The following is a 10724-nucleotide window of genomic DNA, read 5'->3' as shown; positions in this document are numbered from 1 at the left end:
TAGGTGTATGAAATTTATTCATGAAAGTTGCAGGGCAAACTTAGTAAGGAATAACTCTTAGGGAATTAATATCAATGGTACGTTCAAACAATTCAGCTCATTCCTAAAACTAAGCGAATCTTTTCAAACCTGTCCCTAGAGAGTGATTTAGTCAAGATATCGGCTATTTGATTTTCATTGGGACAAAAATCAACTTTGACTAATCCTTTTCTACATTGTCCTTTAAGAAATGATGACAATGTGAATATGCTTGACCCTAGAGTGATGTACTGGATCCTTGGAAATACATATTGCACTTGTATTATCACAGAATATAGGAACACATTTAAATTTTATGCCAAAGTCGCGTACCTGCTGTTTGATCCATAATACCTGGGAACAACAAGCAGCTGCTGCTACATACACGGCCTCAACTGTTGAAAGTGCATTCGTGTTTTGTTTCTTTGAACTCCAAGAAACTAAGGTTGTTCCTAGGAACTGGGTAATTCCTGAAGTACTTTTTCGATTTACCAAGTCTCCAGCATAGTCAGCATCAGAGTAGCTAACTAGATCAAAGATGTCACTTCGAGGATAGAATAACAAAGATCATCACTTCCTTTCAAATACCTAAGGATTCTTTTGACTGTTGTCAAGTGTGATTCCTTAGGATTTGATTGGAATCTTGCACATAAACCAACACTAAAGGAAATATCAGGTCTACTTGCAGTTAAGTAAAGTAGGGATCCAATCATACCTCTATAAAGTTTCTGATCTCTGGACTTGATCCTCATCTAACCTTGTTCCTATTAGAGAATGGTTTGTTTTTGCTTGATCCAGTCCATATTTTTTCAGTAACTCTTTCACATATTTTTGCTGGTGGATCATTGTTCCTCTTTCAGTTTGCTTGATTTGCAAGCCAAGAAAGAATAATTCGCCCATCATGTTCATCTCAAATTCACTACTCATTAAATCAGCAAATTCCTTGCAAAGAGATTCGTTAGTGGCTCCAAAAATTATATCATCTACATAAATCTGTACTACTAGAATGTCTGTTCCTTTAGATCTAAGGAACAGGGTCCTATCAACTTTACCTCTTACAAAATCATGTGAAAGCAAGAATTTTGAGAGTCTTTCATACCAATATCTAGGAGCTTGCTTCAGCCCATAAAGAGCTTTATCTAGCTTATAGACATGGTTTGGAAGATTAGGGTTTTCGAATCCAAGAGGTTGTTCCACATAGACATCTTCCATCATATAACCCATTTAAAAAGGTACATTTGACGTTCATTTGGTACAACCTAAAACCCATAAATGCAGCAAAGGCAATCAAAATTCTTATAGCTTCTATTCTAGCAACATGAGCAAAGGTTTCATCGAAATCAATACCTTCTTGTTGATTGTACCCTTTAGCTATGAGTTTGGCTTTGTTCCTTATGACCGTACCACGTTCATCCAGCTTGTTCCCGAAGACCTATTTTAACTCGATAACCTTTTGGGTTTTTGGCTTGGTCTCAAGATGCCAGACCTTGTTCCTCTGGAACTCATTCCGTTCCTCTTGCATGGCGTTGATCCAATCAAACTCTAGTAGGGCATCATTGTGATCTCGACGTTCTGTCATAGACAGAAAGGCTTGGAATGCACAGAAGTTTTTAAGTTGGGATCTTGTCTGAATTCCCTTTTGGATATCACTTACGATCAAGTCTAAAGGATGGGATTTCTAGTGTTTCCAGGGTCTTGGTTCAAATCTCCTTGTTTCTGCTCCTTCAGCTTGAGGTTCTTCAGTTGCTTCATTTTCTGGATGAATTTCTTATGCTTGTGTTCGTTCATCTACCTGTTCTTGCTGAGGAACAGGATCAGGAACATTTATCTCATTTCAGGAATATGCTTAGCTTCTTGTTAGTACCTGCAGGTGTTAGTTCCTCATCAAAGTTGACTGGCTCTTCAGAACGAGTCAATCCAATTTCAAAATAATTTTCATAACATGGTTCATGAAGAGAGTTAGTTTCATCAAAAATGATATGGACACTTTCCTCAACACACATTGTTCTTTTGTTATAAACTCTATATGCTTTACTATTTAAAGCATATCCTATAAAAACTGCCTCACACTTCTAGCATCAAATTTTCCTAAATTGTCTTTACCATTGTTGTGTACAAAATATCTACATCCAAAGACTCTAAAGTATGAGATGTTGAGTTTTCTTCCTTTGAGAAGCTCGTAGGGGGTCTTCAAGGCAATATGTCTCAACATGACCCTATTAATGATATAGCACATCGTGTTTACTGCCTCTGCCTAAAAGTTCTTTTGAAGATTGCTGGCTATTAGTATTGTTCTTGCATGTCCTCCAGAGTACAATTCTTCCTCTCCACCATGCCATTTTGTTGTGGGGACCTGGGAGTCGAGAAGTTGTGGTCTAGTCCTTCATTGCTGCAAAACTCATCAAACTTGGAGTTTTCAAACTCCTTACTATGGTCAGAACGCAAATGTTTAATTTTAAAACCACTTAGTCTTTGTATTCGTTTAGCAAAGTTTACAAATTCATCAAAGTTTCATCTTTGCTATGAAGAAAAATAACCCAAGTGTATCTTGAAAAATCATCAACCATAACAAGTACATATGATCTGCTTTGGATACGAACAGGGCCACATAAGTCCATGTGAATCAATTCAAGAGGACTTTGTGTGCTTACCATCTTCTTTGGTTTGAACGAGGATCTAACTTGTTTTCCTTTTGCACATGGTCCCTTGATTGTTGGAAGACCAACAACTAAGTCCTTACCACTTAGCTTGTGGAGTAAGGTCATACTTGCATGACCACACCTTTTATGCCAAAGTAGTGGTTCATTGTCGATAGCACTTAAACAAGTCAAATTGTTCCTAGGAACCAGGTTTAGGTCAACAACATAAATGTTTCCCTTCCTAGTTCCTTCCATAATCTTAGTACCTATTCCTGTATCACTTACTACACAGCTCTCACCAGTAAACTTCACATTGTTCCCTTTGTCACAAAATTGAGAAATGCTAAGTAGATTGTGTTTTAAACCCTCGACCAAATCTACATTATCTATGGAATGTGACTGAGATTTTTCAACCTTACCTACAGCTACAATATTACCTGTAAGATTGTCTCTAAATGTCACAGTTCCTCCATCATAGGCTGAAAGTGAGAGAAATTTGTTTTTGTCTCCAGTCATGTGCTTAGAACAACCGCTATCGAGGTACCACGGGTTGTTCCCCTTCACTTTAGCCTGTATCCAGAATAATTAGTCAGTGGTAGGAATCCAGTCTGACTTGAGTTCCTCTGTCGGGCTTGAGTTTCTTTTAATTTTCCACACTTGCTTAACTAAGCGAGTGTTCATTTCAATATGTTCTTCTCTGGAGGAACACTCAGACACTAAGTGACCACTGTTCCCACAGTAAGAGCATACTCCGTTGCTTGGCAGATCAACATATTTTTATTTTATTTTTCTTCTTATGATTGAAACCTAGTCCATTCCTTCCTTCATTTTTATACTTCTGTATCCAGCTTACTAGATCATGAAGTTTTGTTCTTGAAGGTTCCAATTTCCCTTTAAGTACCAGATTTTCATTTAAGACTTTATCGTGCTCAAATTTCAATTTTTTGAAATCGGTTCTGGTATTTTTTAGGGGAACTGGTTCCTTCAGGAACAAAGAGTTTCAATTCTGCCATCTCCATATTCAAGAAGTAGTTTTCATTTTTAACCTTTTCAAATGCTTCTTGAATACGTCGGTTTTCATCAAACACTTAAAGAATTTTCTTCAATACATGCATTTAATGTTTTAAACCAATTGGAATGTTCTTTGGTGACTTCCAAGGCATTCTCTATATTCTCCTCTCTAATGCAGATTGCCTTATAATCATTCAAAGTTTCCAATAATAATTTTATAAGTTGATTCTTTGAAAGTTCTTTTAACTCTTCTTCAATCACATTAATGCGTACCTTATTGTTTGGCAAGTCTTCTTCATCATCTGTCTTTGCCATGAGACATAAATGAGTTGTTTCCTCTTCAGGCTATTCCTGCTCCTCATCAGAGTCAGATTCTCCCCAGGCAGCAACTATGGCCTTTCTCATTTCTGCTTTTGAGAAAGACTTTTGTTGTTCCTTTCCTTTCTCCTTGTATTTTCCTTTACCCTTGTCATTTTCCCAAAGTGGACATTCCTTTATAAAGTGGTCAGGATTTCCACACTTGTGACAGCTTAGCTTTGCGGGCATTCTCGTGTTTTCCCTTTGTAATTCTTTAAAGAATTTCTTGAACTTTTTCACGATCAATGCTGCTTCCTCATCATCAGTTTCTGAATCATCTTGTTCTTCAGATTTGAGAGCCAAAGCTTTAGGTCTACTAGGATCAGTCTCATGAGTTCCTAGATGTAGCTCATGAGTCAACAAGGAACCTGCAAGTTGCTCAATATTGAATGTGGTGAAATCTTTAGTTTCTTGCAAAGCTGTGACTTTCGCCATCCATTTGTCCTCCTGTGGGAGACTCCGTAGTACTTTTCGTACTTGTTCCTCTGGAGTAATAGCCTTCCCTAGAGAGTCAAGCTCATTTATAATGTTGGAGAACCTAGTGAGCATATCAGGAACTGATTCCTTAGGCTTCATCTGAAATAACTCATATCTGTGCATGAGCATATCAATTTTTGGTCTCTTGACTTCGCTTGTTCCTTCGTGCGTAACTTGTAGAAGTTCCCACATTTGCTTGGCCAATTTGCATCCCATGATTCTATTGTGTTCCTAGAGACCAAGGCCATAGTGGAGAATCTTCTTAGTCAAGTTGTTCATCTCCATCTTATCGAAGTCATCTTTATCATACTTTGAGAGAGGTTTAGGATTGATCTCGCCGTTTTCATTTTAAACCGTGACTTCAAAGTCACCAATCTTGATCACTCTCCAAACCTGATAATTTTCAGCCTTAATGAAAATTTTCATACGATTCTTCCAGTATGGGTAGTGTTTGCCGTTAAACATCGATGGACATTGAGTTAAGTAACCTTCATCCAATCTTTCTCCCGTAGTGTTCATTATTGTCAGGTACTAGCTCCCCAGTGTTACCTGATTCACTAGTGGAAAAAACATCAAGTGCTCCGGTTAAAAACCATACAAGTGCTCCGTATTTGACCCGTAGCAGACGTCATACGAGCACTTGAGTATTTATCAAGTGCTCCGGTTGAAAATCGGAGCACTTAAATTTACAAGTGCTCCGGTTGTCTTAAAAACCGGAGCACTTGTGAATTTTATATATTCAAAATACATCAAGTGCTCCGGTTGTTAGGAGAAAACCACCGGAGCACTTGTGAATTAAGTGCACCGGTGTTTTCCTAACAACCGGAGCACTTGACATATTTTTTTTTATAAAAAAAAATTGTTGTTGATGTAACAGCAACACCACTAGTTGGAATATTACCATGCTCAAGGCATTGTTTCTTTAACTCCTTGCACAATATCAATACCAAACATATCCCCCTCCCAAGACTTGCTCTTCGAACAAAGAGAAAAGGACAAACATCACATTATTTTTCATAAATAGAGATCATTTATTTGCATTAAGAAAGTTACAGCAATATAGATACAGGGGCAAGAATCCTATATCTAACTAGTAGATAGAAAAAGTGTGCACCAAGCTCAATTAAAGTAATCACGCCATGCAAACCAAGCTCTTTCAGTCGCAATAAGTTGCTGAGAAAATGGAACAACACCTGGTAAGACAAATTGGAAGCACGTATTAGGAAATGGAAAAGGCCATGATAGAAACTAAATAATATAATCATTCTCAAATCCAACCAAATTTCACCTATTTTTTTAAGTAAAATAAAGAAGTTAAGAAATACATATAGATGGGATCCATACCACATTTGAATTTTAAAGGCTAGACTCAGGTCACAATCATGAATGAATATTTTCTAATGAAGGGGTAGAAATACGAAGCAATCACAAAGTTGTATAAAAGGGAGGAAATGATTTGGACGTGAACTGTTTGGATGAGTTACCAAACTGACTAGCTCAGCCAACCGAAACCACAACTGTTAGAATCAGATTATGAATGAACTCATTGCCTCAAATACTGGCAGTAGGGATAATCTTGCTGAGATTTTTTTACAGAAAGAGCCAAATTCAATACTAATAGAGAGGATATGAGCTTACGGAGTGGTTGATTAGGCGAGCAATGTTTCCTTTGTTGGTAGCATCGATTACTACATCTTCACTGATCTTAAACAGCTGTATAAACAAGCCAACATTAGATAGACCAACAATATCCATTTCTATCCAAAACCGACAGGTGATGTATAATGATAGATTTCACCTAAAGCAACAAGAAAAAATAATATAGATAAAGCTAACCAAAATGTGGATAGGAGCAAATTTAATACATCACTACGTGGACCTCCTTCATCAATTCCTAGCTCGCCATATGAAATACTAAAATATTCATAGGGGAAATATGAAAATGGTACAGTTTCAGGTGCACATATATCTTGGTGAAGGCATGCCGCTTATTTTGTTATTCAATTAGAATCACCAATCGCTAAAGCATAGAAGGCAAAAGGTATTGATTGACACACGTTCATTGCAGATAAATCATACTCTCTATCTACACAGATGTCCAATAACAGTTGTCACATTACCTTTGTATATAGTATTGGTTATAATTCGATTTCCATATATAGTAGTTGTAGAAAAATATCAGAGCCAACAGAGTAGACGGGGTAATTTCTAGTAAGCATTATTTTATCAATCGTTTCTCTTGCTAATGGGAACCTTTTGTATAGCTGAGCTAAGTTGTTGGAAGTGAATAATCCTCGTCATTTTCAAAAGTTGGTCAAAATGTACGAGTACTTTCATAGTTCTCCCTTATGTGTCTTGCATTTCCTTTGGGACTAAGGTGATATTGTGTGGTGTCCTGTGAATGCTATACTTGCATATTAGTAAGTATATGCACAGAGAACAGAAGCACACCCATCAAATACACATAGACAGATGTCAAGCACTTGATGCAAATATTCTCAGTTTCTAACTAACTGCACAGGGACGTTTAATGGTTCACTAATAGTAAATTCACATGGCGAAAAAATACAAAAATATGACCAATAGTCTTTCCAGCAAGACTCAAAATCCAATCCAAAACAAAGAGAATTAAGAGCTGATAAAAAAGTTGTTGATACAACATAAAACTGAATAAGCACAAGACTATTAGTAGGCAACATCCACATTAAAAATTTATTCTTAGCAACTTTGTCTAGATGACGACATCCTTTCCTTTTACATAATCCTTGAACCATCCTTTGGATGAATTTGAAAACAATGTAAGAAAGGTACACATTTCAAGGCCAAATTTACAAATTTCCAGTTCTTTTCAGGAATATAAAATCGCTCACAGCATCCAACTACAGCCGGACATAATAATTAAAACAAGCCGATCCAAATCACAAGAATCTATTTGGAAGAAAAGAACAAACTTACAGAATCAGAAGTTGACTCTTGCATTGGAATAATTAAAGAAGTAATATAAAACACCCGATTTTTCTGAATCTAGAAGAAATTTGAAGCATTTGAGAACAACATTTTTTATATAAATTACTTGCAAAAGGAACACATCCAGAAATAAAAAAAAACATACCAGTGAACCTGCTAGAACTCCACATGTTTCAAGATTCTTTTTCGTATTTTGTTGAGCCAGTCTCAAGAAATCTTCCATCATTTTCACAGGCTGCAATAAGATAATATTCTTAGACCTAATATTTCGCAGAAAACAAAAGGAAGAATAGGAAGTCCTGAAACAAACCAAGCAATTTGTCCATTATTTGAGTTGTTAAACCTACAATATGCAGATCTTGAAATGAATTAGGACTCTGTGTTCCATCCTCTGAAGGCTTGGCTGGTCCAGGTCTTGGATCAACAACTTTTGACGGAGGTATAGGATGAAATGCTCGAAAAATTAAAAGAAAAACGCACTAACGTAAGAAAAGAACGATGTGATGCTCAAATTAAAGAAAGTAAGACGGTTACTTCTAGTGAATTTAGGGTTTCAATTTACAGTTACTTCCTGCTGCACTAAAGGATTCAGTAAAGTTATGACAAGTTTTAGACATAACACATAGGTCTTTATCTGTTACCCAACAACAAGATTTCCTTCTCAACATATATCACATATCATCACCTATCCACGTGTCAGCATTGCGGAATAGAAATATCAACATTCATAACTAACTCTCAAGAGAGACCATTGATATCGGGAATAGATTCAAAGATTTACAAAGCTAGTGAAATAAACAAATGCCTTTTGCCATATATTATTGTGTAGCAACAGAACGGTAGATTCAGAATAATACATATAACTCAGCATAATATAGTTGTGGGGCAGCTAGGTGCAAAAACATATACTTCCTTCGGAGTAAATAGAGAAGCAGGGACTTTAGTATAAAGATTTGATCAAATTTATAGATGGAAAAAAATAATTTCCCACAAGAGTTTAGCTCAAAAAGAGTAAAAATGCAACAAATTTACAAGCTAATAACAAGTCAAAACTAAGATTAAGCATAGCCAGATGAAAAAGTTTGCAACATTAGCATTAAAAAACTTAAAAAGAACCTAATCAAGTAAGCTACTTTGAGTGAAGGACTGATGAATCAGATAGGAATATAGTATATCCATCCTTAATTGGGTCGTTTCGGAAAAAAAGAAGTCATTCTAGATAGTAAGTTGTAACTAAAACTTCTCATAGCATACTTAATGATATTCTTACTAATAGTTTTAGTGGAATACTACCTTTTTGGTGATATGGTGAAGATTTAATAGAAAAGAATGAAAAGCTGGAAAAAGAGCAAAAGTTATGCTATGTTTCCTAAAAAATAATATCAGATCAAACGTGGCTTATTATTTAGGAACTGCAGGAGTATATTACAAAAGGCAAATGTATTACCAGTTAATAATCTCATATCCGTGGGATAATGCAATTTTCTGCTCTCAGATTAAAGTATTGGGAAGCCTGAAAGCTAACCATTATGCGAGACTGCAACCTGCGGAATCAACACATAATATAAGCTAAATGCTCAATAGTTGGAAAAGTGAACTCTAGGTAACAAACCAAAAGCATTTCATTTGGCCAGTCAAAGACAACAAGATCACATTCCATCATCTAAGCTTCTAATGTTAATAAGCAAAATATTATTTTCAGAGAATAAAATTAACAGCTGAAGTCAAATAACAAATCTAGCAAAAAAAAAAAACATATATTGAGCAAAAAACTTAAGAGTTGAAACCAGATAATAGATCTAGTAAAAAAATCGAAAAAAACAGAGACGAGATTGAGAAAATCGATCAAGAAAGCCGACATTTACCACGAGAAAAGAAAAATCTGAAACACAAACTCATAAATGGGAGGAAATCGCATATTCTTTGGGAAATCTTAGTAATAAATCAACACAAGTGAAGAGAAATGAAGTAAAAACAAGAGGAAATCACATATTCTTTGCTCATCTCTAACAATTTGTTAAATTCAGAACTAAAATGAAACCCTAAAACACTAAATTGTGAAGATCTTCAATACACAAAACAAAGAAACGAAAGTTATTTACAAAACTTATAGCAACAGTATGATCCCAAATAATAAACTAAAGGTAATAACCGGACTATTGAAGAACGAAGTTTTGGAATCACCGGAGAGAACAACGTTGCTTCGGTGTCGACGAGTTTGTTTCCTTGTTTAGGGTTTTATCAAAGAGGATGAACTGGAAAATGGAAAGAGGAGAATGAAAACATAAATTATCAATAAATTAAGTGCTAAAATTAAATGCTAAATTATATAAACAACTTCCCAATGAAAACGAAATGCGAAACGAACCAATATAGAACCTTATAAATCGTGTAGTAATTTAGCAATTTCAGAGAGAAATTGTTACAAAAATTGAAAATCTAGGGTTTAGAGAGTGAGGAGAAGCCTTACGAGCTAATGAGAACGAATAGCGTGAAGAGATTTCTGAGCTAACATCGTCGCCATTGAAGGTAAAAAAAGGTGCGAGAAAGTGAGAGAGGAGAGAGGAGAGAGGAGAGATGAGAGAGTCAGAGAGAAGAGGAGAGTGAATAGGGATGCAGAAGGCAGCATAACAATTCTAACAAAATGGAGGAGGCCGGTTCCAAATTAATTAATTGATCCAACAATTGTTAATTATTATAGCGTCCTTCAAAAAATAAACATAAGTGTAGCGCGCGAGATCCAACAATCGTGTGCATGTGCTTGGGTTGAATAACCGGAGCACTTATTCTTAAGTGCTCCGGTGGAATTATCAACCGAAGCACTTGTGAATTTTTAATATTAAAATTTCACAAGTGCTTGGGTTGATTGTTCAACCCAAGCACTTGACAAGTAGCACATGGAGTTTTTTCCACTAGTGATTTTGGAGGAACCGACTCTGATACCAATTGTTAGTCTTGTAGAATCACTAGGTCAACTACAAGAGGGAGGTGAATTGTAGTGAGGAGATTTTTTCACTTTTTGCGGATAAACTAGAATGAAAGCAAATAAAGAGAAGTTGTGATAAGGTGGAACACACGAAAATCCTTTTAACAAGGTTCTCTTCCTTCAATTCTCTTGGAAGAACCTTGGTCTTTTATTTATAATAGTTCATACAACTTATTATAAAACAATTCTCACTTAGTTCCTCTAGGAACCAGTTCCCAGTCACCTTGTTCCCCCTGAACACGTGACTTTCCTCACTTGACTTCACTAGA

At 36.0% G+C, this 10724-nt stretch overlaps 1 protein-coding gene across 10 annotated transcripts; it reads right to left on the bottom strand.

The window, feature by feature from the left end:
* Nucleotides 1-5486: 5486 nt before the first annotated feature.
* Nucleotides 5487-10148, bottom strand: LOC104906198 (AMSH-like ubiquitin thioesterase 3). 10 transcript variants are annotated; one of them, XM_048638331.2, is made up of 8 exons: nucleotides 9940-10148; nucleotides 9622-9724; nucleotides 8917-9013; nucleotides 7817-7923; nucleotides 7615-7704; nucleotides 7458-7526; nucleotides 6141-6215; nucleotides 5487-5695 (listed from the first exon to the last, which is right to left on the bottom strand). In XM_048638331.2, the coding sequence occupies exons 3-8, from the start codon at nucleotides 8930-8932 to the stop codon at nucleotides 5552-5554; spliced, it is 501 nt and encodes a 166-aa protein (XP_048494288.1). In that variant the 5' UTR covers nucleotides 8933-9013; nucleotides 9622-9724; nucleotides 9940-10148; the 3' UTR covers nucleotides 5487-5551. The 10 variants fall into 10 exon arrangements, 5 of the variants coding, with proteins under 5 accessions (XP_048494288.1, XP_048494289.1, XP_048494287.1 ...); XM_048638332.2 differs by having other exon boundaries at nucleotides 9627-9724; XM_048638330.2 differs by having other exon boundaries at nucleotides 9654-9724.
* Nucleotides 10149-10724: the final 576 nt, after the last annotated feature.

This window comes from Beta vulgaris, chromosome 2 (assembly GCF_026745355.1).
Source record: "Beta vulgaris subsp. vulgaris cultivar EL10 chromosome 2, EL10.2, whole genome shotgun sequence".
Lineage (NCBI taxonomy): Eukaryota > Viridiplantae > Streptophyta > Magnoliopsida > Caryophyllales > Amaranthaceae > Beta > Beta vulgaris.
This window is presented reverse-complemented; position numbering and strand designations above follow the sequence as displayed.

Excerpts from the sequence above, each read along its gene's own strand:
- LOC104906198 (XM_048638331.2), bottom strand. Across the intron at positions 7,527-7,614 it reads GAGTTCTAGCAGGTTCACTG|ATTCAGAAAAATCGGGTGTT; the intron begins GTATGTTTTTTT and ends AATTTCTTCTAG. Across the intron at positions 5,696-6,140 it reads CTCGCCTAATCAACCACTCC|GTGTTGTTCCATTTTCTCAG; the intron begins GTAAGCTCATAT and ends TTGTCTTACCAG.